The sequence below is a fragment of the Vigna angularis genome, chromosome 8 (assembly GCF_016808095.1).
Source record: "Vigna angularis cultivar LongXiaoDou No.4 chromosome 8, ASM1680809v1, whole genome shotgun sequence".
Lineage (NCBI taxonomy): Eukaryota > Viridiplantae > Streptophyta > Magnoliopsida > Fabales > Fabaceae > Vigna > Vigna angularis.
This window is the reverse complement of record NC_068977.1, coordinates 12,314,565-12,342,355: the sequence shown is the minus strand read 5'-3', so window position 1 is coordinate 12,342,355 and position 27,791 is coordinate 12,314,565. Positions and strand designations below refer to the sequence as shown.

The 27,791-nt window shown below is 34.3% G+C and overlaps 3 protein-coding genes across 8 annotated transcripts; 1 reads left to right on the top strand and 2 right to left on the bottom strand.

The window, feature by feature from the left end:
- Positions 1 to 506: 506 nt before the first annotated feature.
- Positions 507 to 5,895, bottom strand: LOC108346099 (probable inactive leucine-rich repeat receptor-like protein kinase At3g03770). 5 transcript variants are annotated; one of them, XR_008245042.1, is made up of 9 exons: positions 5,498 to 5,674; positions 3,950 to 5,384; positions 3,177 to 3,310; positions 2,676 to 2,916; positions 2,244 to 2,446; positions 2,069 to 2,121; positions 1,844 to 1,952; positions 1,681 to 1,766; positions 854 to 991 (listed from the first exon to the last, which is right to left on the bottom strand). XR_008245042.1 is itself a non-coding variant. In XM_052867640.1 (8 exons), exons 2-8 carry the CDS (start codon positions 5,286 to 5,288, stop codon positions 716 to 718), a joined length of 2,322 nt encoding a protein of 773 aa, XP_052723600.1. In that variant the 5' UTR covers positions 5,289 to 5,384; positions 5,498 to 5,672; the 3' UTR covers positions 507 to 715. The 5 variants fall into 5 exon arrangements, 4 of the variants coding, with proteins under 4 accessions (XP_052723600.1, XP_052723598.1, XP_052723599.1 ...); XM_052867640.1 differs by lacking the exon at positions 1,681 to 1,766 and having other exon boundaries at positions 507 to 991; positions 3,177 to 3,277; positions 5,498 to 5,672; XM_052867638.1 differs by lacking the exons at positions 1,681 to 1,766; positions 5,498 to 5,674 and adding an exon at positions 5,748 to 5,895 and having other exon boundaries at positions 513 to 991.
- Positions 5,896 to 6,967: 1,072 nt separating this feature from the next.
- On the top strand, positions 6,968 to 7,816 carry LOC108344423 (uncharacterized). Its single transcript, XM_017582869.1, has 3 exons — positions 6,968 to 7,087; positions 7,162 to 7,443; positions 7,514 to 7,816. Exons 1-3 carry the CDS (start codon positions 6,968 to 6,970, stop codon positions 7,814 to 7,816), a joined length of 705 nt encoding a protein of 234 aa, XP_017438358.1.
- Positions 7,817 to 17,630: 9,814 nt separating this feature from the next.
- LOC108344853 (histone-lysine N-methyltransferase SUVR3) lies at positions 17,631 to 24,249 on the bottom strand. 2 transcript variants are annotated; one of them, XM_052867641.1, is made up of 3 exons: positions 23,559 to 24,249; positions 21,081 to 21,496; positions 17,631 to 18,459 (listed from the first exon to the last, which is right to left on the bottom strand). In XM_052867641.1, exons 1-2 carry the CDS (start codon positions 24,229 to 24,231, stop codon positions 21,108 to 21,110), a joined length of 1,062 nt encoding a protein of 353 aa, XP_052723601.1. In that variant the 5' UTR covers positions 24,232 to 24,249; the 3' UTR covers positions 17,631 to 18,459; positions 21,081 to 21,107. The 2 variants fall into 2 exon arrangements, with proteins under 2 accessions (XP_052723601.1, XP_017438859.1); XM_017583370.2 differs by lacking the exon at positions 17,631 to 18,459 and having other exon boundaries at positions 20,621 to 21,496; positions 23,559 to 24,229.
- Between the last annotated feature and the right edge of the window lie 3,542 nt (positions 24,250 to 27,791).

The following is a 27,791-nucleotide window of genomic DNA, read 5'->3' as shown; positions in this document are numbered from 1 at the left end:
ATTAGTCGTTAATATTAGTTACTCAGATTTTGACTATCAAAGAAATTGGTCTCTGATAAGAAAATTGGTCTAAACATATTTTTTGTCACTAAAAATTATATTTTCTTTTGAAATTTTCTTGTAGTAATTGTTTCAATGTTGATCTTACTTTTAATATACCATCCATTTCCACAATCAAGTATTACTCCCCTTTCAAATTTAAAACAATAAAATTATATAAGTAATCTCTCAATAGTAAATATATTATTTTTAGTCCCTAAATCGATATCTAATATAATTTAAGAATCAATTTGAAGGGTACTTTTTAATATTTGGCATCTACTTAGCATTATTTCTAACATTAAAGAAACTAATTGTTTAGATTTTTCTATATTTGGGATTATTTCGGAGAGAAGGTAATAGTTTAAGAATGATAATGATTTTTTGTTTAAATTTTCTCTCAATTTTTATTTCTTTTCATATTTTCATTCCCTTTAGTTACACGATTTAAGCAACAAGTCACTACAAATAGTAATTTTTCATTTTTGGTTTTAGAAGCTTATTTTAGGGAAAAATTGTTACAACAAGAACTTACACTATTTTGATGTTGTACACTGCAAACGGTAAACGGTAAACTGTAAACTGTAAACTCCAAACTCATCTTGTGCAAAGAACTAAAATGAACATTTGAGGCACACATATCAAAACCAAAAAAGTGAAAACCTTTGTATTGACACTAATGGAAGGTCATTCGTATAGATGCTAGAGGTGAGATGGGTGAGTCATCACTGCCACTTTGAGAGTCTCCTACCCATGCATCTTGGACTTGAGCTGCAAATTGCAGATTCCACAAAACATCCTCATTAGAGGGTCTCTCTGCTGGTTCTTTGACTAGGCACCTCACACAAATTTCCATCATTGTCTTCAACGATTGATCTAAGCACACCTTGCGAACTGCTGGATCTATAATGCTCCTCCTAGCTTCACCATCAGCTGTTATGCTTGCTTGCAACTATTTCATGATCCAAAGTGGAAACAAAATCATAAAAGTGCAAATTAATGAAAAGTACTAAGGTTAATTGTGCTTTTAACCCTTCATGTACTATCCTTCAGGTATTGAGAAAGAGCAACATTAAATTAAGTCATATTAACAAGGTGTAAAGTAAAGTTGTCAATTTAGCACACGTTAAGGCTGAATAGCATTGTTTTTTCCTATATTTGTAGCAATGATTCAAATGTAATCAAATATGATAAATTCATACTAATGGGAAGCATACATAGGCTTGTTTAGACATATTAAATTGATATTGTTAAATGGAACTTTCTGTAATCTTACAATATAATCATTTATTTTGATACCTTTCGGGCATGAGATTGTAACTCTGAACTCTGCTTATATTCAAAAGAAAAGTACATTTTCTGTTCATAACTAATTTATATCTTAAATTTTCCTCCCTGCTTGGTGTGATTGTTTTTTGTTTTACATTTGATTAATATCTGTGAGATCATGTGGAAATATACTATTTTTTTTTTATGACTTAGCACCACGTTCATCTTAGTAATCTAAGTATAAGTTGAAAGTCTTACATTGAGTATAAAAATTAAGAAAGTTGAGTGGTATATAAGAAGAACAAGACATATAAACATAAACTTTTAAGGTTTGATGCTGGATCAGGAGTCTTTTGTATGGACAACTCATACCTCAAAGGTAGTCAATCTCTCCAGTTTATTCCAGTAAAAGATTTCCAACACTTATCAGGATGTCTACTGGATCATACCAAAGTCCTCTAATTTTGAAGGTTTAAAGGGTTAAAAAGAAAGTAAAACTGGAAAATATTGAATAAACCAAAATCTCCTTCATTACCAGATCCTTTAAAGTGTCCACATTCCTTGATTTTATTGTCCTTCCTAGAATGAGTTCCAGCAGGATTACTCCAAAGTCATATACATCAGACTCGTCTTCCTGTTTTACACTGCAACAACAGCATGTTTTGAATCAATGTCTTCATAAAGCAAGATGAATCCTCTTTTCCATTAACAGAAGCTGAGTACATGTAGCTCAAAACCAAGTTAAATTTCCCTCACTCACTTTTTGTTAGTGCTAGGACTTTTGAGTTCTCTAGAAGGATTACCTTGTCCAACCTGAAAGAATAAGCAGGGTTGAATAATAACTGAAGTCAATTTTATCAAGCAAAATAAAAGGCCAAACATCATGGTAGAACATGATTTATTTTCCTCGGAAAAGAACATAAAATAATCCATACCTTCCTCATGAGAGATAACAAAGGCAGGTCATAAATTTTGATTTTTGCAACAAAATTTTGGTCAAGTAAAACATCTGTGATTTTGAGATTGTTTGAATATACACCAGGAACAATTCCTGCATGCAAATATTGGATGCCTTTTGCTACTCCAATAGCAGCTTCTATGCGTTGCGTCCATGTCAGTGATTTTCTGTAGTGCCTATCTGCCACATAACAGGTTAAAGAGATGGTTGTGAGAAATGCCATCATTGTGACTGAAATATATGGTTTAAAAAGAAAAAACTTATTGTTAAATTTAGAACATCATGAAACTGATATACATATATTTTACTAATAGAATTTCATCAAGAGAAACTTCCATATCCATTCTATTTCTTGTTGGAATGATACCAGTTTTACACTCTATTCGAGAAACAAGTTTTTATGAATCACCTGAAATCCAGCTCTTGAGTGTGCCATTAGGAACATACTCAAACACAATAAATATGCTGCTGACACTTGAATCGTCCAAATAACATTCAAAGCAGTGTCCAAGAACACTGACTAAATGACGATGTCTGTATTTGAATATCTGCTCTATGTTATGCACAAAATCTTGAGTGCTGAAGCTTTTGGTGATTTTTACACTTCTAATGGCAACAAGTAAACCATCCTTTAGTTGACCTCTGTGCATCTGAAGCACATAAGAAAAAGATATAATTTTATGATGAAATACAAATCAAAATTACTTTCTTCATGCAAGCTGATGGGTATGTTATGACACGAACATGTATTAGCCGCAGCATATTTGTCAAGAAACTAGTGTTTCATAACATTTTAAGCTAGAAAATAGATTCATTCCTTAATATGACAACACTCTCCCCTGAATCTTAGGCTCAAAGGAATAGTTTTCTATAATCAACATAGACATTATAATTAAAACAAGTGACGTACCTTTCCCTGAGAACCTTCACCCATAAAACAAGCCGAGTCAAAGTTGTTTGTAGCTGCTACAATCTCATCCAGTGAGAAAGCTCGATAAGGAGGCAGATCAACTGTTCCAAACTTCATTGTTTGAGATATATACCCTTTAGTATGGTAAAAATAAATAATTGTCATCTATCTTTTATATGTAAGGATAGAAAGGAATTTATAAATCAAGTTTAGTTGTTCTGTCTGATGCAATTAAACATATTTTTTTGAAGTCCCAGTGCATGTAATTTTCTTTTCTATTCATAACCAGAGTTTCACTTTCTGCTATACTCCATTAATGAATGCATTTCAGAAATAAAATTTATAATTATTATTCCGCATGCTCTGTTCTAAATTCTTGTCATCCTGATCTTCTAATGTTTGTTACTGGTGAATTTCTGATTATTTGAATATCAAAGGCTCAAGGATGCCACACAAGAACAAAACCAAGTTGCAATAGTTTATATTTTCATTGAGGCAAGAATTGAATAAAACTCAAGTTTCTAATGTCTAAACTGAATCACCCAATTTCCTTCCAATAACAAAGTTTTAAAAATGTATTGTTATTTCTTAAGGTGATAATATAACTTAGGTACTCTGTCTGCACACATACAAATAATTCATGGCACCAATTAACAATTGCATGTGAGAGTTTTCAAGATAATATGCAAGTTGAAAAATGCAAAAATTTGTATAAGGAATGTGTCTGTGTGCACACACATACAAATGTATGCTATTCAGAGTGAGGGGGTTACTTGCATCAGAGAGTAACTTAGAGGTATATCCAGAAGCTGCGTTCTCAGATATTAATTTTGTTGGAGGAGGATCCTTGGTTTTTGTTTTGACATTTCTTCTTCTGATAATAAAAAAAAGCAGTGCAATAATTGATACTCCTCCAAAAGTTCCACATACTATCCCAAGGGAGAGAACTGCCTTAGATACTGGTTTGTGCTTCTTTCCCTCAGGTACTACTCCCACAGCTATGGCTTCAGTGTGGCAAAAGGGTAGTGCATGCTGATTTTGATTTGTCTCTTCTAGACAATTTCTGGCATACAAGACAGTCCTATCATTGGCATTTGACATTAAACATTTTGGTAAGATCCCAGTCAAAAGATTTGAGGACAAATCCACTGCTTGAAGTCCAGAATTGCAAGACAGATTCTCCAAAAGCATTCCTGTTAATTTGTTCCCAGAAATGTTGAGATAAGTAATAGAAGGCAGTGACATTAGTGCTAGTTGAAACGGTCCAACAAATGTGTTTGCTGAGATGTCAAGTCTCTCAAGTTGATAACATGAGCTCATTTCATCAGGGATGCTGGACCTGAACTTGTTGTTTCTTAGTACTAGAGTAACTAGTTTGTCACCAAGCTGGGGAAACCGGGGTCCAAAACCATTATCATCCAATTCCAGCACTTGGAGATTCGTCAAACGGTGCAGATCAGGCACTGGTCCATAAAAGTGGTTATGAGAAAGTGAAAGAATTCTCATATTCTCCAAGCTACCCAGTGAATCCGGAAGTGAACCATTGAACAAGTTGTGTTTCAAACTTAACACAGTTAAGGCTGGAAAGGAATCAAACCATTCAGGAAGATGGCCAGAAAACATGTTGTGATCTAGAATGAGTGTTTGGAGATGTGACAGTAACGAGAGCTCTTGAGGGATGGAACCATATAAGAAATTTGAACTCGCATTGAAAATTTCCAGTGATGACAAATGAGAAATCTTACCAGGCAATGGACCCCATATGCCAAGAGAAACCAAAGTGAGGACTTTCAGACTGGGAAGCCTAACCAGTGTTGTGAAAAAGGAATTTATTGAGAAATTTCTAGCGAGAAGTGGAGATCTTGTTTCACCAACAATGTGCAGCTGGGTTATGGTGCCATCATAGCAAGCAACAGTGAGAGAAGATGTTGAATCTGTGCTGCAAAAGTCTGTGTTGTTGTTCCAGCTGCTTAAAACAGCTGGAAAGTTCAATAGCCGTTGAATTCTTAGGAAGGTCTGCGAGTGAGAGGATTGCAGTTGCTCCGAGTGAAAGATTGAAAGTAAAACTGTTACCAAAACCAGAAGCACCGAAAGAGGAACCCTATTTCCCATTACAGACAGAGGAGTTTTTGTTATACTCTAGTTTGCTCTAGATTACACTCTTTCCAGAACTGAAGCTTCCTTCTCCTTCACATCCACAGGCAGATTCTGTGCAATTCCAAGAACACATGAATAAGAAAGTGGCAACAATATGTTCAATTGAAAAAAAAATGGTTTATTAAAATCTTTAATGAACGAAATGATTTGAGTCAATTCATTACATCTCATTCTTTTCAGCCAAATTCAAGCTCTGAAGAACAAGCAAATCAAACAAACACACAAGAACTAAAATAGAACGAAGAAAAAAATCAAATTTTTTTTCTGCCATATATTCAGAAACTCATCTATTACAAATTTCCAAAACTTGCAGTTCACATAGAAACAATTTTTCCAGGTGTAACCGTTTCTCTACACACCAAGACAAACAGGGGGCACGGGTTGTGAAAGAAAAATGGAAAAGCCAAAACTCACTCTGCATCACTTCACAAACCAACAGTTCATAATTAATTAAAGAATGCACATAATTTTCATCCATTTATCTTCTCTTTTGTTTTATGGTCATAAAGTGAAGTCATATATCTTCACAAAGAAAAGCAAAAGAGAAGATTCTCTGCAGAGAAGGTATATGACCCTTTATTCCTCACCATGATAGTTTAACATGCATGTGAGTGTTGTTCATCAAACAACACTTTTTTGACCATATGGTAATTCTTGGATAGTAAAGTAAATATAGAAAAAAAAAAATCATAGGTTAAAACTAGTCATAAATTAAAAATAATTGTTGTACAAATTATAGAAAATAAATTATTTTCTTACTTTTAAAAAAAAATTCATAATAAGTTCGTATAAATGTTAAAAAACTTTTTAATTACTCCATGTGGCCTTTAATACAAAGCAATGTAATTTCTATAAAATATTAACTTTGTCTAACGTTATTAAATGTTATAAACATTTAGAATAAAGTCTTAAAAAGCATTAGTAATGAGAACGAATATAATATATTAGTAAAATTCTTTCAAAGATTAATTAAATTAATCATGTTTCTCGAAATTTTGAGGTTAGATTTTATGAAGATGGGTTTGGACGAGAGTACGTACTGTATCGTAAACTTTGCCTTTGTTATCTTGTTATCGCACTTCAACTTTTATGCATGACCCTTTATTTTACATGTATATGCTGGTTTTGGCGCCTTTTTTTTCCTTTTGTTTTGTAACAGTTGGTGGACGAATCAATCAGCCGCTTTTGTATAACCGTCTAATCATTTATGGATATAAAAAGCAAAGAGTAAAGTATACAAACAAATCTACCGAAGATTTTATTTTTCCGATTTTAGCTGTTTCTAAGATAAAAATATGTTTTTGATAATTTCAAGTATTTGTTTTCAACTTCAATTTTTGAGTTAAATATGTTTTTAGTTCCTAAACTATCAAGCGAATTTGTTTTTAGTCTCTTTTTCAAAGTAAGGTACATTTTAGTCCTCCTCCTTAAAGAAACCTTAATTTTTAGTCCTCCAAAACTAACACCGTTAAAAACCAGCTGATGTGGCTAACGTCTGGCCACGTGTGTTCACAGTTTTCCTTCATATCTCTTGCCACGTGTGATTGCATGTTTGATGACATGTGTTAAGTGATTTTTTACGCGAATAAAATTAGGATTGTTGTACTTAGGAAATTAGGGATTTTTATACGCGAATGAAGCTAGTTAGGGTTCGTGTTCCTTCCCTCAATTTGCTTTTGCAATTTATGTGGCTCCAAGTGTGTGTGCATTGTGTGTCAAAGAAAGTGTCAAAGAAAGATCATTCAAAGAAGAAGGTAATTATCTAGTTTTGGTTTACTGTGGCTTGTTTGATGTGCATTGTGTGTAAATTTTTCATTTTACCATGTAGGAAGAAATGGTTTTTGACGTTTCTCTGCATCACATGGGGAAGTTGATGAAGAATAAGGAAGTAGAATATGTGAGAGGAGAAAGACATGTTATAAAAGGAATTGATCCCGACATGTGGTCTTACTTTGAAGCAGTGGGATTTGTTAGAAAATTCAAGTATGATGCAGACTTCAAGCTATGGTGGAAGGAGTCGAAACAAAAGGCCATGAACAACCTCAGAATACTCAAAGATGACAGTGAAGCAATGTTGTTGGCTAACTATGCAGAGGAAAATAACGATGAGGTTGAAATCTATGTCCAACATCTCCAACCCAGTCAGCCAGTTGAAATTAACTTTCTTACTTTTGGTGAAGAGGCACATGAAGTACACATACAAGAGATGGAGGAAGAGGTTATTGTGGAAGAAAAACATGGTTATGTTGTTGAAGAAGGTGACGCAGTGGATGAAGAAGATGTATATGTTGGTGGGGGTGGAGGGGAATGTGGAAGTAGAAGACATCCTAATGGATGACGAAGAGGAAGAGGGGAATGTTGAGGAAGAAAATGTAGAGAAGGGTGAGGAACAACCTTATGTTCATGAGGAAGAGGAAGAGGAAGAGCAAGAGGAAGATGAAGAGGAAGAGCAAGAGCAAGAAGGTAATATGGTTGAGGGCTAAGTGTTGGAAAATGTGGATGATAGTAAAGAGGAAAGAATGGCAAATGATGATGATGGGTTTGGGATGGAGAATGAGAGGGTGGAGGAAGAGATAAGAAATATTAATCCTATTTTGGATAGGTGGAGTAGAATGAAAAAGAGGAAGAAGACTGTTAGGAGAAGAATCCAAGATAGTGAGGGGTCATTTATGATTAACGAAGAAGTTGAAGAGCATGAGATAAATGAAGATTACAATACAGATGAGTTGTCTTCAAATGTAGATAATGATGAGCCTGTGAGTGAGAATAAGAGGCAGTTTCTAAAGTATAGAGCAGATGATATGACCAAGAGCTTCAAATTTAAATTGGGGATGGAGTTTAAGTCTTTGAAAGATTTTAAAAGTGCGCTATAGGATCATAGCATTTTAAATGGAAAAGAAGTGAAGTTTGTGAAGAATGATTTGAAGAGAGTGAGGGAAGTTTGTAAAAAGGAATGTGGTTTTCTAATTATGGCTAGCAAGGTAGGAGGGGGAAGAAGATCATCTGCAAGACTGGTTGCACAAATTGTAGGGTCTCAAGCTAGTAGCAATTGAAATTGTAGTGTAGCCATGTGACTTTTTGTAAAGAAGTATTTAATGTACTGAATGTGACCCACTTAGACAGACCATTTGTAGTGGGCACAATATTTTGGACCACTTTTTTGTCCTGTAGTAGCACATGCAGTGTTAATTGAAGTAGGCTGGGACCACTTTTTGTACCACTTTATATTATTGAATGCAATGTTCAGTTTTAATGTTCAGGGACCACTACAATTACTTTTTTGTTGTTGAGTTTTTATACATCACAGTCCACACACCTCTCTTCAACTTAAATACATCACAGTCCACACACCTCTCTGTTGCACCATGTTCATTTTGTGTGATTCCATAATCAGTCTTTCATTGCTGTGTTTTCAGTTTGGTGATGGTAAGCCTTATAATTGTAGGTTATTTCTGTGCATTCAAACTTCTTTGAGTCATTTTTAATAGTGTCTAATCCTTTCATTCATTGACACCTCATTTTCCTACTGTCATCATAAATTAAACTACATAATTTCCCATACCAAGGTCTAATCTGGGTTGATGATGTTTTTGTGCTATTTGGAACCTTTAACAACTTTAAAATGATGTTTAAAAGTTGCAATCATTGTTCATTTAATCATATCTTGGCCTATTCTGAAGTTCATTTCTCAACTTGAAAACAACTTACCATCTGTGCAGTAGTTAGTCGAAAATGCTTTTCCTGGTTTTTCTAATACAGTTTAGCATTTAATCATTGTTGAACATCTTATATCTGTGGTTCTAGTGTCTTTAACATATTTCAAATGTTGTCCTACACTTAATTTCAGTTATCAAAGTCTATTTCAATCTGTGTGCTTAAAATTGGGTGGTACAGTTGGCTATTTTGAAGGAATAAGAGGTTTGACAAGTCAAATTTTGAGATACTGTGATTCTATAAGAAAAAGCAGTGTAAAAAAGTTTATTTTCATGAATTAAACATGTTAAGATAAAGACAATTTGATTTGTAATCATCCTCTACATTTTCACTACCTAGACCACCAATTTTAAGCCTATTGCTTTCTAAAAAAGTTGTTGAATCAGTGTTTTTTTTTTGTTAATTCTGGTTTAGTGCATTCTTGCTACAGTGTGTTTTAGCTACTGTGACATCTGTTTTGTTGCATCCACAACCACAAAGCTATACCTACTAAGCTAGGCTCATACGAAGTGAAAAGGGGTTGCAATTGGAACAAGAAGAAGGCTTTGTAGCAGTTTCATTTTCTGCTATTCCAACAGCTTAAAACTGCTATTTCAGAAATCATTTGACAGCTTCCATATTTATTTCGCTAAGTGACTTGGGAAAATTATCTTGAAGCAATTCCAAGTTTACATTTCAAAATTGAAAATCCTCTTTATTGATACACCACCAATTATATGTTTAAACTCTTTTATTTCAAATCACAACAATAATCTTGATACAAATACACATAACACAAACATAATGTCATAATTGAACTCAACTTCAAAGTTCTGCTACATCACAACATTACCAATCTAATTACAATTTATCTTGAACACAAACATAATACATAACATCACTCTCAATGCCCATGACAATACAAAGAACACCACATCATTTTGAAATTTTTCTTCTCTTGTTCTAATTTCCTCTTCAACTTATCATTCTTCTTCCTTAGATCCAATACACCCTTTTTCCATACAGACTTCAACTTCTTCACTCTTCCTTTGTAAGCTTCCTTCAATTTCATAATGTCCTTCATCAACCCATTCAAAGTAGTTACAGCTTGCATTACTCTGCAAAAGAAATTACAAATCAGTAATACAAACTTCATCACAATAAGTTAAGCATTTTTTGTCACTTACTGCCCAATTTCTACATCTATAAAATAGTCTCCCTTTCTTCTTCAATGTAGTTGCCTTCAACACCAACAATCTTTCCCCACAACCACACATTTTTGAAGCTAAGTGAGAGGAGGATCCACATGTTTGGGACATTCCTGAACCAATGCTCCTTCGCGTGCAACCAATTCCTCCACTAACTGCTTTCATTTCCCTTCAACAGTGATTTCAAAAGTAAATGAAGAAAGATACCTTTAGTCCCAACCAAAACCCTATATCCCAAATCCATCCATTTATTCAGAGGAAAGAGAAATATGAACTTACGTGACCAACTACACCAATGCTCAAGAAGATGAAATCCAACCTTTTGCTCTTCAACCTCCTTTCCACCTTAAATGATGATCTCGTCTTTGCTCTTCACCCTTCTGATGGACGAACGCCCGAGAAGCTGACGACCAAAGCTGTGCGAGCTCCTCGAAGCTTCCTCCAGAGAGTGAAGACGCAGCGGAATGGAAGCGAAGCTCTAGATTGAGAGCTGACTCGAAGGAAAGCTACTAAACTATGAAGAGAATCAAGAAATCCCTAAGATCTAAGGTTTAAACGGTGGAGATGAAGGAAAATAGAAAAGGTCGAGAAAACCCTAGCGAAGGCCATAGATCGAAGAACTGTTCGGTGAAGATGAGGTTCTATGGCCAAAAAGGATGAAGTGAGGGGGAAGACGAGGTAGAATGTGGCTTACAATCGGTGAAAATAGGGAAACGGCAGATCTGAGGTTGGAGACGATGGAACTCTCGAAAGCGAGATTGAGACGCGAAAAAGTGGTGCGGTTCTGTGCGAGAGTGAAGGAACGAGAAAGAAAATGTGGATGGGCGTGTCTGATGCGCGAAGGGGAAGAAGACGCGTGTACTGACGCCACTGACGCGGATTGGAGCAATGGTGATGTTGTGTGATGAGAGAAGCACGGTGGTAGTGGAAAATGAAAGTGAGAGTGGTGCTTGGAAGGTGGCTAGAGGGAGTCTTTGGACTCTCTAGCCTGACTTTCAAGAGAGAATTGTTTCTATTTCAGAAAACTTAATTCTCATTAATCTCAAAAGTGACAATACAATAGAGGAGCTGGGTATTTATAGTAACCCATGCTCCTTAAGAGCTATGCTAGGAAAGATAAAAATACAAAAGGAAGACTAAGTCAAGTAGGATTCCATCACCTTCACAATACACTTTGAAGATAACTTTACCAATTAACCTAATAAACCAATATTCTCACTTTACATTAAAAAATACCAACGTGGCAAGAGATACGAAGGAAAGTTGTGAACACACGTGGCCAGACGTTAGCCACATTAGTTGGTTTTTAACGGTGTTAGTTTTGGAGGACAAACAATTAAGGTTTCCTTAAGGAGGAGGACTAAAATGTACCTTACTTTGAAAGAGAGACTAAAAACAAATTCGCTTGATAGTTTAGGGACTATAAACATATTTAACCCTAAATTTTTAATAAAAAGTCTTAACTTTAATAGATTCCGTAACATATAAACACTTATGTTCTTCCTAATTCTCATTTTGAAATTATTTAGGTTTGACCATAAGCTTCTAAGCTTGTTCCAGAAAAATAAATTTGTGCCAAAAGTTACATGTTGCATTGATTGTAGAATTAGATCATCTAATATGTGTTAACGAGTATGATAAATTAGTTTCATCGTTATGATAAAATAAAAACAAAAACAAAAAACAAGCAAGAAATTAAATGGTAAGAAAAGAAGATTAAACACTCAAAAAGATTATTTAAAGAAAAGTACTAAAGTAGATGCACAAAAACAAAAATTACTAGAATATAAAGGTGGTGTTTCTTGTCTTTGGCAATCTTTGAGCAAATTGGACATTAAGACCATTCTTTTAGCATCACTCGCAAGACTTAAGTTGTTGGAAAGTGCAATAAAATGCACAAAATAGAGAGCAAAACGTTCAAAACAGATTCACCAATCAAACTAGTGGTCGTGGCCAAATGCACACAATTTCAACACTTTTCTAAGCTCTCTTTGGTACTTTTTTAGGCCTTTTCTTAAAAGCTTTAAGTACTTCTTTTTCCATTCTTTTTTTAGCACAAAAAAAGACCGCCACATCCTAGAAATAGATATGATATTTTGATTTTGAAAGCTCAAAGAACAAGAAACACAAAGTAGAATAAAACCTACTAGAATCAAAATAGAGTTTGAAACTTCAACAAGACATAAGAGAAATATTTTTTTATGGACTTACCAATGATCTAATGGCAATTATGAACCCAAAACTGTAAAGATAAGACACTTAAAGGCTTGTATATGATGCGGTTTAGAAATCCAAGTTGTACATATTTTTTTGTGATTTTTATAAGCTCAACTAGGAGAAAGTGACATAAAAAGGACTACACATGACTCTAGACAACATAGATGGATTTAAAAAGTAAAATGATCCAAACATATGATACGATTGAATGGAAAATATGAAGAAAAGACTAAAAAAATATAAGAACATGATATCCAACACATTTAGGAGCATTTAGAAGGCACAAAATAGTAGTAAAAAGGTTTAATGTCTCCTAAGATCCCTATTTTTGTTCAGAATCTCAAATAGGTACCCTTCTTGTTTGGCGTCTCAATTAGGTTCTTATTTTGTAAAAATTGCTACAATTAAACCCCTACCGTTAAATTAGGTCAAACGGTGTTAATGTGTGGTTGACGTGGCATGCTCATTTTTAAAAGACTTAGAATAACTTATTTGATGGATCAGATTTTGATGTGTCTTTTGATTTTTTTTTTAAATAAAAGAAATTTGTAAAGATGAATTAAAGATTAAACTGCATCCTTTATTCGAATTAGGAATTGGGAAAAGAAAGTTTGATTTTAGGGTTTATCCAAATTGGGAATTAATTTCAGAAATTGTTCTCGCGCCGTCACCATCTTCGTGCATCATCTTCTTCACGTTTCTAAACCCTCAGGTCGCTGCCGCCATCTTCTTTGCACAGATAGCCACCATACAAGCCTCCGTTAACGCAACCTAAATCGCGAGCACCATTGCAGCGCGTCAACCTCCATGAAACACTACCATACCTAATCATAGAAAACCCAGACCTAATCATAGAAAACCCAAATCAATTTCATCACTTGCATATCAAACGCAGAGGAGCTCTAATCCAAAAAAATTCTCAATTCGAAAAACCCTTTCAAACCCTAAATCATGTTCTTTTTCAATCCTCTTTAATTTGTTTTAGCAGAAAAGGAAAAGAAGCTGAAAGTTTCAACTCGTGTGGGAAGTGAAAGTGAGGAGAGAAGCGACACTCCGTCACGCTTTCTCTCTCATCTCTCTCTCTGCAATTCTTGTTGGCGAATTGAACTCACAACGCAACTCAGATCTTATCACTATTTATTGATTTTGCAATCACATTCATTCCTTCTTGCTGTGAAAAATGGAAAGCGCATCAGAGCTTGTGGAATTTCCATTGTTGTTGACACCAATCGATTCCCACTACAGAGCTTGCACCATTCCTTACACCACTATGACGTTTGATTGTGTGATTTAAAATCCCTAATTCTTATACACAAATCTGTTTAATTATCTTTTTCTCATTTTTTTAATTTTAAAAACACAAAAATTTGCGACTCACATATATATATATATATCTAACAATTTGCCACGTCATTAAAACACCGACATCAACATGCCACCTTAACATTTGCTTAACGCCGTTAAGCCCAATTTAACGGTAAGGATCTAATTGTTGCAATTTTCACAAAATAAGGACCTAATTGAGACGCCGAACAAGAAGGGGACCTATTTGAAATTCTAGACAAAAATAGAGACCTTAGGAGACATTAAACCTAGTAAAAACAACCAAAATAGAACAAAAAAAAATGTTTATGACAACATTATGACAACTCAGACCTTTGCTCACTGTTTTAGCCATAACTTTCTACACAAAACTCGAAATGATATGATTCTTTTTTTATTGGAAACTAGACTCAAAGGTCTTTCATTTGACTACACACACGTATTTTTTATACCTTTGAGCTAGATGTTTTAAAAGCGTCAACGTTAACTGCAGAGTAAAGGAGGTTGATTTGGACCATTTCAAGATAGCTTCAACAAGACAAGATTAGAAAAACACAAGGTAACACGAAAATAAGATGATAGATAAAGGACCAAAAGACTTAGCTCTTAAAGAACCTAAGCTCTTGATAGCAAATGACGAAAATCTCCTTAGTAAGGTTGGGCTAAAGCTATAAGAGAAAGTCATGGTGAAGGGTGAAGGGTGAGTGTTTGCGAATGTAAGACCCGAAGAAAATAGGGATTTTAGGAATAAAGTTTTGTTAAGGCTTGAGTATGTTTTCTTTTAAGAGTTGATATGTCTAATAAGGTGTTATGTGTGAATATCTTTGTTAAAACATACTTATGTTATTTCTTTAGTGTTATTTAATAAAGTTTAAAACATGTTTTGGTATGTTTGTTGGATTGTGGTATGTGTGTTATTACCAAAGTGATGTATTGCCTTCTTGGTAGATATGGGTGTTTAGGATTAAATGGGTCGGTTCAATTCCTAGGGAGAAAGCTTAACAAAAATTTAGATTTTTAATTGTATTTTTGGCTTAGAGGCAAAAGGGTCTTTTTATCTTTATTAATTGGTACAAAAATTAAGTTAGGGGTGTAGAAAGTAAAAACATGCAAATTAAATAAAATAAATGAAAAGAAAAAGGTGTGAACGTGGAAAAGAGGAAAAGTATAGATTTAGATTTAAAAGTCTATTATTTTAAGTGAGGGAATATTAGAGATAGGGTTTGAGTGATTTATAAAAACTAAGATATAGGGAGACGGGTGACATTTGTTTTTAGAAACCGTACATCAAAGAAAAGAAATAGAGAGAGAGGAAAGAGACATTTTTTGGGAGAGATACAAAGGAGCTATAAAAAACCTTAGTGTAAAGGAAGATTTGTAGTGGTTTGGATTGTAGATAAAGTCCTAGTATTGGCCAAAGTATGAGAAATCTTACCTTTGTTTGTTTGTTGTTGTATGTTATATGTTCTTGAATATCTTGATTGATAATCCTTGTTTTGATGCATGTGTACATGATTTTGGTTATGATTATTTGTGGTATTGTTGGGTAAGGGTTTGTGTATGGATGGAGATAAGGTTTATGTAAAATTTGTGTTGGGTTTTCCCTATGAAAGTATGTATGATTTTGTTAATTTATCCCATAATGGGTAATGATGTTAAGAGAGACAAAGTTATGATGCTTGGGGGTTTTACCATGAAAATATATGTTATAAAGATGATATGATAATCATATGTAGAATATTGGGTTGTTTAGGTTATAATCTGCATAATGATGGGTTTTGGATCATTCAAGTAATGTAATGAATGTTTTAGGGTCTGTTCATGAGGGTATATGAGGTCTGAATACATGCATGATGTGTTGGGTATGTTTGCTCGTGATCTAGGTTTGATGTATGAGTGTTTTGGTGGTGGTAACCTCTTTTTTATGTAGGTTTTAGACCTTGTGGTGAGCCAACATCTTGGAGGTAGTATCTTAGGTGAAGAAGGCCTTGTGGTAAGCTTGAGGTCTTGGTTGAGGACAAGAAGACAAGAGAAAGTAAACACTTGGTGAGAAAGAGTGATTTAATTGTATTTCTTTACCTTGTAAAATTGTCTTTGCCTTTCTTTTGGATTTGTAATATTTGGCCTTGTGAGGATGTGTCCTAACAAGAACATTGGACTTTGATTAATTACGTTTTGTAGTTGAGTGTGAGGGAACCAAAGTTCCTTCCAACTTCACCATTAGGCTACATTGATTAGATTTAATTACTTTCCTAAATTGTGGTAGCTCAGTGTGTGTTTACTTGCATTTCAAGTTTAAATCCCTTTCAGAAGTAGGGTACAAAAGGAATTAAATTTAACTTTGGCTAGGAAAGACTTGGTATTTAAGTAATCCTTAGTGATTCACCTCTCTTTCTTAAAAGTGAGCTTAAGATCCTTTTGTCTTCTAAAGTATCTTAAGGAATTTTATTTGAAATACTAAGTTTTTTTGCATAATTCATTTTCGAAAATCTTAAAAATGTCTAGGATTATTTGTGAAAATTGATTTTCAAAATGCTTTTGAAGCAAATGAGTTTTTATAGTAGCTTGTATTTAATTCATGGTGAGGATGAACTACATTATAAAATTAAGGGTGACCTTCCATTCTTTTGTGAAAATACTAGTGCATTATCATACTAGCGTGGGGCAAAAGAATAGAAGAGCTTCATCCATTCTTGGTTAGGCATCATAAATATCATATACTTAGTTTATGCATCTCTAGGCTTGTAGGACATATAAGTGAATGGTGGAATCAAAGACAATCTAAGGTTGAGAGAGGTAGATTATCTCCAATTCAAGATTGGTGTGACTTGAGAGCATGCATGAGAAGAAAATTTGTTCCTTCTTCCTTTGTGATAAACCAAGAGCAAATATGTGAGATGAGAGAACTCATTAAAAGAGAAAAACCTTTTCTAAAATGTGAAGGGTTCTTTGAAGGAGAAGATGAGTTTAAAGAAAAAGTGAGAAAACTCTTGAGTGACAAGAGAAAAAGAGAGATTCAAAGAAGAAGAGATGAACAAATGAGAGAGATAAAAAATAAAGAAAGAGTTGAAAGAAAACAATATCTTGTTACCTTAAAAGAAGAGCTTAGAATTCTTAATGAAAAATAAGAAAAAGTCCAAGAGAAATTAAAGAAGATTAAGAGAAGAAGAGAGGAAGACAAGAGAAGGAAGAAAAAATAAAGAGAGAATGAGGAGCATGAGAAAAGAGAGAAATAACAAAGAGAGAAAGAAGAACAAGTAAGAAGACAGAAAAAGGAGAAAGAAAGAAGAATATAGTATGAAGAGAAAAAGATAAAAGAAAGGAATGAGAAAGAAAAGAGAGAAAAAGAAGAGATTAAGAGAAGAGAAGAAGAGGAAGAGTTATTAAAACCCCCTACCACTCCTACAATTAAGTTTGAGACTAAGATGATCAAGGTAGTTTTCCAATCCTTGAACTTTTCTCAATACATCTAACCATCTTTCATAACTCCAACTTTTACTTTTGAAAAATATTCAACTTCTTTTTCACCGCCCACTATTTTTAACTCCTCAATTTTTTCAAATCAAACTTTAAGTTGATGTTACCTTCTAGGATACAATTAATTCAAAGTCAACATAAACAATTTTTTGGAGTAGACCTTCAAAGTTTTTATTTAAATTCTTTTGGAATTAACATAAGGTCTTCTTCAAATCTTTCATCTAGATACATGTTGTTTGTGGCTCATGAGATTATTGGATTTGTGTTTGATGACACTTACATATGAATCTTTAGTCATGGTGGAAAGATACTTAAATTAACCAATAATAAAAAAAAGGGTTTTTTTCATAAAAGAACATGAAGATTTGAGGGAAAATCCTTTTCAAAAGAGAGGGTATGATGACATATCCCTAAAAGTTGGCTCTTGTATTGAAATGGATAGTATTTCAAACATATACATCCAACACAAGACAAATAAAAGCTTCAAGATGCTCTTACTCTTCAATACCTTGATCATTCATTTAATTTAAGGTATATCATTCTTAGGAGCTCTATTTGTCATTTATTCACTATCATAACACTTATTATATAACTTGTGTTATAAGATGGGTATTTGACCCCGGCAAAAAAGAGACATAATGACTCCAAAGAAGATGAGAAAGTTTGCCTTAGCCCAAGTTGAAGATTTGAGAGCAAATCCTTTTCAAGAGGAAGATGGTATACCCCCTAACCATGGTCAAACATCTACAAGAAGAGTTGAAGTCGTCCATAAAGATAGTCTAAACTCTACCTTCTGAACCACATTTGGAGCCATCATGGAGCATAGCTTGGAGTAATATAGGTTTCTTTAGGCCATGCTTTTAGGGATTTTAGGAAACACTCTTAGCTTATAATTAGAGGTGTCTCCTCTCATGTATTCATCTTGAAAGTTTATTAATGTTATGTTGCCCAAATTTGGCCATACATTTCCTAGATCAAGACTAGAGCAACCTTAGAGGTCCTTCTAGTCACATTCCTCCTTGAGTTGACATCACTTCTCTTGGAGCCACAAAATACTACACCACCACCACTATATCTCCTAGAGGCCATGAGCTTCTACTCCATCCACACCTTAGCTCATCATCCTTGAACCATTTACCACCACATTTACACACCATATATCTTCAAGGAAACATCCCTCCATGCACATCTCCTAGCTTTGGCCCAACCTAGCATAAGGAGGTTGTTATTGTATGTGGTTAAATGTTAAGCTAGTTTTGTACAAGTAACAAAATGTTGAAGATGGATATTAGGGATCTGATTAGTTAATGCAATAAATGGTTATCTAGTCAAGGTTATGTGATTTTCTATGAAAGTTATTATGTACAACATTTATAGTGGTTCTTAAGGATAGATTTCATCAGATTTATTGATGTAGTAACTGTTTATGTAGTCAACATTATGTAGTTATTTGTTAAGCTGGTTATATACAACTGACAAAATGCTTAAGATGAATAATTAGTTAGTGTAGTAAGTGGTTATCTAGTCAAGCTTATGTGGTTACTTGCTATATTCCTTCAGTACAACAATAAATTGCTCAACATGTTACAAATTGGTATAAATTATTGGTTTAGTGAGTAGTTATCCACAACAAAATGCCTAATTGTACTGGTCTTTTTGCACAAGTAGTCAACATCATTTCAATTGCTCTTATATCTTGCTTTGTGGTTAGTTCTTATAGTTATTATGTACAACTTCCACAATGATTAAGTTTGAAATATTTGGTCACATTTATTGGTACAGAAACATCGGAACAGAAAACCTTGAAGACTATAGATAGAGAAAGTGTGCACAACACCAGGAGTGAGACAATGATGCAAAACCCCTAAACCTTCACACCTAGAAAAACCTACAAAATCACCTATTAATGGGGAGCGAGACAAAATGAAAGGGGCAACAACGAACATAGAATAGTAAGAGGGAAAAAAATCTAGAGAAAGAAAAAAAAATTCCAAAAAATGATATTTTTTTCCACTTTACCCTCAATTATTGTGCATGTTTTTTTTCCAAAGGATGAGCTGGAACCATGTCAAATGAGTGTAAAGTACACATGAACGTGTCAAGGTACTACTATTCTCTTTTAAATGAAAGTGTGCCTTCAACTTTTCAAAAGTTTTTGGGTGGTTTAAATGATTTTCAAATCCCTTATTGCATGGAAGAGAAGAAGACTCTACCATTATATATATCCATCAAGAGGAAGTCAAATATATTTCTAGTATTGAAGGAATTCAAAACACATGTAAAGATTGAAATTAAAAAAAGAATCAAATACTTGAGGATAGATAAACAAGGAGAATATGTAGACATGATTTTTGTTTTAAGCAGTCTACACGCAAAAAGGTATTACAAGAATTTGTTCTTCTACATACACCTCAACTTAATGGTATGGCAAATGATAGAACAAGATCTACATTAAGTAGTGGCCATGCTTTTTTGGGAAAAAACAATTAAAATTGCTTATTACATGATAAATTGATCACCGTCACTAGTTATAGGTTTGAAGACACTAATAGAGACATGGAATGAAAAATCGGCTAATTATTCTTCATTGGATGTATTTGATTGTCCTATGAACATGATGCAAAATTCTTAAGTAAGAGCAAAATTGAATCTAAAATCCAAGAAACGTATATTTTTGGACTATGTTGACAATGTAAGGGGTATTGCCTGAGATCCCACTGCCCATAAGATTGTTGTTAGAAAGGATGTAATTTTTGTAAAAAATAAACTACAAAATGAGCATATAGATGGTAGCTTTATAAAGGATATTACTATAATACAGATAAAAAAGGAAGCCTTCGGACAATTCTTCTTAGTCAAAACAGGACCATGAAGAAGAAGAGCCAAATGAAGTTAGTATCGGAGGACTTTGCTGATCAATAGGAGAAAAGGTTAAACCATCTTAGCACTCAAAGTTTGCTATAAAAAGTCATGATGTGTATTGTCTTCTAAATGAAGATGTGCGTTCAACTTTTCAAGAGGTTGTGGGTGGTTCAAATGTTTTTTTTGTTGGTGGTACAAATGATGTGTATTGTCTTCTAAATGAACTATATATATAATTTAAACCCACCTTCATTTAAAAGACAATATATATGATTTGTCAACCAACCACAAGAAAATGCATGTTACTTTTTAACGAAACATTCACCTTACTTTTGCTCTTGAATTGATCAAGCCAAATTCAATAAGTAAAATTTATGATTATATTTATAAGATAAAAAAAATTATAATATAATCAAAATAAAAATCATAAATACCTTGACAAAGTTTACAACCATCCTGTATACAATAAATTAGAAACATAAAACCTGTATAATGAATTCCGAAGGATAACGTATTATCATAAAATTAATAAATGTTTGAAAGCTGATTTTACAAAATCATTATTATGAGACAAGCATGTTTTCTAAGCATAGGAATTCAGAAAGCACTTGAGGGTGAAGCATCGCCTCATTACTGTATCATTAATCACGCCACAAACCCCCATCCCCGAACAACATACCCAAGATAAGACACCACTTGAACACCACACCATTCACTTTCATCTCATGAACTTCGGGAAAAAGGATAAAATATCTGGTGTTAAATCCTACGAGCAAGCCGTCAAATGAACTTAAGGGCTTCTACCAAAACATAAGTGAACATTAAATCATTCACACTACATAAAGATATTGGTGGTAACCTAATCGACCTGTGACAAGGATATTTGCAATGCCTACTATGTCTTATTGAATAAATTATAAAAACTAACCTTTCCAAATCAAAATTCCTTTGATTTAACATAGGTTACCTCATTAAATGGCAATGTATATAAATCTTATGTGTCTTCAGAGGGCAACGTTCCAACGCATGAAGGGCTATTGCAAAAGCATGGCAACCCCTTTGACCTTTTCCTGATTTCTCCATAGCTAAAAGTAAGCTCTTCATCTACTGGGATATCTTTTGAAGCAAAGAAGCATAGGCGGGGCAACAAAGCTCCTGAACTTCTAACTAGCTTTGTGCTTAAATTACCACCATCACATGAATGATTTACAAATCGTGCAATGTTTCCTAATCTTGTCGCATCAATATTTAATCTCAGACATGCCTTTCCAGAAGGAAGATGTTCCCTTACAACTAAAAGAGCTGAAGAGAAACGACCCTGAGAAGCCAGTTCATCATAGTATTGATGTCTCCTCTGGGCTTCCTTCGTTGTCAAGAGTTCACCTTTTATTACACAGGAAACCAAGATTTAAGTTTACACACGCATGAGGGGATTAAAAACAGCCATGCATAAGAAACAACTAAAAGAGTCAAGAAAGTATCAGCGACAATGACTTTGAAACAGTAGAAAATAGTATCACGAGGACAGAAAATATGTTTGAGTCGAGTGTGGGATGGTAAATTTAACAACACTAGATAGTTATTAACTTATCTAAACGAAAATTGGTACCAAAAACTCACTCAGAGATCATGCGGGTTAGGCTTCACACCTTTAAACCTTTTAGATGGCTTCTAGTACCGTTACAACTTTTATGTGGTAGAAAACAAATACAAATGTTTCATACACCTTACCAGTAATCTACCCTCTTCCCCAAATGAAACAACACAAGTTTCAAAATCTACTACACAAACATTCATAACCTTATGACAAAACTTCCTAACAGTACTCTAATTTCCATTCAGTAAGCGAACTAAAAATACGAAAAACAAGAACATGTAGGAAACTAAATCAAGATTCTCCTCATTGTTTTTCTATTTTTAAAGCAAGTACGTTATTAAGCTTCTACAATATACACAAAATTTTACCCCTCCTACTCCTAGTCAAATGATTTTGCAGGTTGAATCATGGTTTTGACAACCTTGTTCTCACACCCAATTGAGTTATGCTATGGAATGATAGTATCTTGTATTGTTGAGAATTCCAATCACAATAAAACATAAACTATCTTAGACAATCAACCCTCTCCTAGCACCAATTTCATAAGAGTGCAACCAAGATATTGCATACAGGATACCAAGCTCCTACCCACTATTTTTATCTTCTAAAACAAACAATTAATGAACTAAAAAGTAAAAAAAAAAAAAGAGTTACAAACTTCACATCTACATAGTAACCTCTTTCTCAAATTACTAAAACATCATTTTCCTCCCTTTACCAAGGCCTGGAGACTCACTTTCTGAACAATATATAACCATTTTTTTCTGATACCATATTATCATTAAACCTCGTGGTCTCCTAAATGTTAATAAATAATCGTACACACATAAGTAAACTCACTACATGGTTCAAATCCAAGGAATGGAAGCACCTAAACAAAATGACTATGAAAACCAAAAGGAAAAAATTATATTCACCTTACTTTTCCCCTCTTTTCATATACTTATCAAGCATAATAAAATGCAAATATTCAGTCCCACAAATAGTTGATAACCTAAGGGTCCAACCTAATACCATAAGTTAATGAGAAGATCTACCTAATCAACAAAATTCAAACACAACCACCCTCAAATACATAACATAAATAAGAAGAATATCCTTAAAATCACAATAACTAACATTTACTTGAACTGAAATTAAAACTGCACAAAGGACAATAACAACTTTCTTCTCGAGTTACATTATTAATTTTCAGTAAAAAGTCCCACTCAAATTTTGAGAAAATTTAAGTTGAAACCCTCAACTGTCTTTTTATATTGTAATAAAAATCAAATTCGGAGAAAACTTAAGCTGGTACTCTTAACTGTCTTCAGTCCTAAGCATAAGAAAACTCTAATTTTAATTGAAGATCTAAACTAAAATCACATAATAGACTTCATGTTAGATTTGTTAATACTTTTAGAAACAGTCTACCACCATAATTTCAGCAACAAAAGCATGGAATTTTGGGCTATGCAACCACAATTGTAGCTGCACTGGCTCGAGTCGCGCATGCTCCAAATGTCAAGGATCACAACGAAATCATGATAGCAACTGCAATTTAAAACCTTGGTCTAGTCCTACCAGTTAACTCTGTCATTTTAAGATTAATATCATTATTGGAAACACCAGAGCTGGGGTGGCCTGTGTGAGCACAATTATGTTAAGTTATCAAAAACAATAGTTGCCACGACAAATCTGTGTTCCACAATTTTGTTAAGTGAACAAATCAACAGTTATCGCTATAAAAATCAGTTACCACAACTTTATCATATTAACAACAAAATTAAACTTGTATAAAAATAATGTATACTAAAAGCAATTATTAAGAGAGGTATCATCGTATATTAGATTAGATGAATAAATCACCTGCATACTCAAACACAAACTGACTTTTCGCGATTAACTGATCCGCATGCAACCCCCATCCTTTCCTCCTATGCCTCACAATCTTCACCCTCACCGCCACCCCATTCCGTGTCAACCTGTTCCCACACTCAGGCCCACACCAGCACCCGGGCCCGCACTCTCTGCCAACGTCATCCAGCCCATCCAGGCCAGCACAAGGACACTCACCGCCATCGCACGCCTCGCACTCGCAGCCCGACATGGCCCGGCCCTCGCCATCGACGAAGCCCACTGACTCGGCGCTAAGAAGGCGAGACTGCGCGGAGGGGGAAACTGCCGAAGAGCCCCAGGGCTGGCGCAGGAGGGAGAGTGGGGAGGAGAGAACGAGGGAGCGCGTGTAGAGGAAGGGAGCGTATGGGTGGGAATCGACCGTGTTGAGGAACGGAATCGGAAGGGTCTCGAAGGTTCTGGAAGCGTCGGAGGCGCGGCGGATGGTGATGGTGCGAGAGAGTTTGAAAAGTGGTTTGCTGGTGAGAGAGACGTTGGCAAGTTCTGAAGGATTAAGGTAGGGTAGCACCAGCTCTGCGCATTGTAGCAGAGGAGGCTCTCTCGCGTTGCAGCGCTTTGGGGGACCACTTTCTTCCGCCGTTAGCATTTGTCGTTCAGGGACTCTACCATTGAGATTCACTTGCATATATAGTTTTTCTTTTTTAACTAAATTTAAATTATGTTATGTGGTTCATAATAGAGGCTTAGCAAAGTCTATAAATTGAAAATTAGGAAAAGAAAGTATAGAAATTAGAAAGTGAAGAAAGAAAAGTGGGTTCAGTCAAGTATCAAGTAAAAAGTCATGAAAGATCAAAAAAGGTGTATGAAAAATGAAAAACAATAACTAAGAATTGAATGAATCATCTCTTCAAGTTTCAAGGACAATTAAAAAGGAAAATGAATGAACTCATTGTATATATTGATGGTTCATATTTTATCAGTAAGTTTTACTTAACTTTGTAAAATAAAAAATTTCTGTGCAGCCCAACTATGTTACAAGATCATAAAGTCTTAGTGATCTATGTCAAATATGTGATAAGAAGTACTTAGAGATAAGGTACAAAATCTTGAAAGAGCATATTATCACTGTGATTGATTGAGTGAAACACTATTAGAGAGATTTTCTCCTGCACAAACATTGAATACATGAAAAATTCTACATATTTTCAAAAAGCTTAAGTGAAAACTTACACTATTGTTTTTAAAAAGAATGAAAAATTCATGTTCTTTTAGCTTGCATTATCTTATGAGGGAGCAATCGCTCCACTTAGTTCATGAACTAACTTATGATTATGCATACATCTTTTAAGTTAGTTTTTATATTTGTTTCAAAACAAACAAAGTTTAAAGTTGAATCATTGATAAGTGTCAAATATGAATTGATTTTAATATTAATTTGACACTTATCTTATCTTGATGTTAAATATTTATGTTAATTACTCCAATTTTACTAGTTTTCATGGTTTTTATATTATTCGAGAGTCAAAGTTGAATAATGAAGAACAACAAGGAAACTTTGAGCCTTTCATAGAAAATGCAATAGCTTGAGTCACACGAAGAGAACCCATCTTGGAAGGTTTCCTTAAACCCTGATCTAAGGCTTAAGTCATGAAGAATCCTTCACATAGAAGCAATCTTAAGGGGCTCCACCCCAAAACTGCACAACTTATGCCATAGAAAAAACTCACCTTGGGAGGAAACCTCACGACTGAAGCCATGGAAGCCACCATTGTAGCCATGCTGTCAAAGTCTATAAAAATAGGATTTCTCCTTTGTTTTAGAGAGACTTTTTGGAGACCTTTTAAAGGACTTTTCAAAGAACTTTTAGAGAGATTTTAGAGAGAGACTTTAGAGGGTCTCCTTACACATTTCCTTTTTATTTAAAGAACATCTTTAAAGGACTAAGAGATGAAGTTTCTTCCATGTTTTAACTTTTTCCCCATGCATTAGGAGGAAATAAATCTCCTAGGCAATGTAGTGAGATGTAAACTACTTTAAACTCTCTTATATTCGGTACTTTTTTTATTTATGAATGCTTACTTTTGATTATAAGTTTCTTAATTGATTTTGAAGCATATGAAAAACATTAGAAGAGGAGGTTGAATAATGTTAATGGAAAACTTTTTGCAACCCTTTTGATGTAGCACTTTATCGAGCTCTTGAAATTTTTCTTTAAATGATTGAAAGCTCGACTTAATAGATTTGTATAATAACAATTTTTAACGTGCTACTCATAATATAGACACTACAACATTTTGTCAAGAACTTCCTTTATGAATAAGATCGTTTAGCTTGGAAGATTCTTATGTTTAGAAATAAAGTGTGACTACAAGTTTTCACAAGAGGATCGTTTAGGTAATAGAAGAGATAATTGCACAAGAGATTTTATACTGGTTCGCTCGAACTGAGCTACGTTTAGTTTCCTCCGCAAAGGGTTACTCTATAATCTTCACACGATTACAAATGAGTATTAGCATCACTCTTGGTACTCAACAACCTAACGAGATTTACTTTGAGTACTAGCACGACTCTTGGTACTCAGCAACCTTACTCGAGATTTCCTTTGAATATTCGCATCAGTCCTAGTACTTAGCAACCTTGCCAAGATTAGTCAACTCCAATAGAGTTCACTTGTAAGTATTTTAATTCTCTTCAAAATTGCAATCAATGATTGCTTAAACTATATCTCTCGTAGAAAGGATTTGATTACAATATAAAGTAGTCTAAACACTCGCAGGTGTTTCTCTCTTCTCTCCTACAACAGTATGCAATATGACAATGAAGTGCGAGAGTATATATTTCTCTTTTTCTCTTCTCTTCTTTTCAGCTCAGATATCTTCTTTTTCTTGAGCTTTTTCTCTTTTGTTCTCAGGATGAATATTTCGACATAAGCTTTTATACTCTTATGATATCATCATAAGCTATCCTCTTCTTTTTTTTCTTCTTGAGAGATCTTCTATATATAGGCTTCATGAATATTTGTCCATTAGACTGAGCTTGTAGCCTTGATACTCATGCTTTCATTTTCTTCTTTACACAACAGTTGGATTCCAATCCATTCTAGGTTGAGCAAAAAAAGAATTTGTTAGCGGATGAAATATTAAACAATAACGCAGAGTATAAGATCAAGGCTCTCGAGAAGAACCTTCAAAAATGAAATTTGGGGATGGGGCAAACACCCATTTTTTTAGAAAACTCCTCTAAACACGCCCACCTTAAGAAACTCCTCAACTCTATTCTTTCTTATGGTTATGTCGGCGATGATAGGTGAATCTCAGGGCTTTCTTACCAGCCTTTGTAGTAGTGGTTTTTGGGTGGCACAGTGGGCAAGCTGGAGGGGACCCCAGTGGGTAGAGTAACTAACTTTCCGAGGTTGGGTAAGTCAACTTGTCAAAGTCGGCATGCTTTTTCAGTCCTTTGCTTGAAGTAAGTTGTACAATTTTTTTAAACTTTGCTTCAAGTGAGGAACATTCCGTGAATATCTTCTTTGTCTCTAACTTCCACTTTTTTATATTTGATCTATAGCACTGTGGATGTGTGTAGAATAGCTTATCTGCAAGATTATAGTAAATTGTGCATGCAACAGAAACGTCTTTTCTTATAACTTTAGTTGTTTTTCAATGTTGAGCATTTAATGTTATTTAATGCTTGCTCAGAAAAACAAAGTTCTTTTTGAATTTCTACGGTTAGGTAGCATTTTGCAATTAAGTTCTTTTCTAAAGATATCAATTGATGGAAACCTATTTAAGGAATCAATTCAAAGGAGCATCAACTTAAGCTAAGGCTAAGAGAAAGGGAAGTAGAAGAAGGACTTTCGAAAGCTCTTTCTTTGTTTTCTTTCAAGAGAGGTGCCTAGCCGAAACCCCGAAAGCCTAGCCACGCGAGAGAGGTTTTTCCATGTGACCTTGCTGACTTGGATTGAAGCATCGAACGTGTTGATAGGGGCAGCTATGTTAAAGCTAAACCCATATATCCCATATGTGTTTTTTATGATGACAACAACAGAAATGTTTTAATAGTTTCTTGCACACATTAAGCAAAGTTGCTGGTTATATATTTGTTTGTGCTTGAACTATTTAATATGCATATTCATTGTGCTAATACAAGTGATTTTATCTATGGCATGCATATTCATTGGTTAAGATTGATAAAACTCTTTGCACATTGCATATCTGTATGAATTAATCGATTACAGAGTTTGTGTAA

Coding starts and splice junctions, on each gene's coding strand:
- LOC108346099 (XM_052867638.1), bottom strand. CDS start 5,288: ATGGGAAATAGGGTTCCTCTTTCGGTGCTTCTGGTTTTGGTAACAGTT. Junction 3,311..3,949: donor TAAGTTACTCTCTGATGCAA/GTAACCCCCTCA, acceptor ACCATACTAAAG/GGTATATATCTCAAACAATG. Junction 2,447..2,675: donor ACTCAAGAGCTGGATTTCAG/GTGATTCATAAA, acceptor GTTATGTGGCAG/ATAGGCACTACAGAAAATCA.
- LOC108344423 (XM_017582869.1), top strand. CDS start 6,968: ATGAAGCTAGTTAGGGTTCGTGTTCCTTCCCTCAATTTGCTTTTGCAA. Junction 7,088..7,161: donor AAGATCATTCAAAGAAGAAG/GTAATTATCTAG, acceptor TTTACCATGTAG/GAAGAAATGGTTTTTGACGT. Junction 7,444..7,513: donor CAGAGGAAAATAACGATGAG/GTTGAAATCTAT, acceptor CTTTTGGTGAAG/AGGCACATGAAGTACACATA.
- LOC108344853 (XM_052867641.1), bottom strand. CDS start 24,231: ATGCAAGTGAATCTCAATGGTAGAGTCCCTGAACGACAAATGCTAACG. Junction 21,497..23,558: donor GTTTGTGTTTGAGTATGCAG/GTGATTTATTCA, acceptor GTGTAATAAAAG/GTGAACTCTTGACAACGAAG.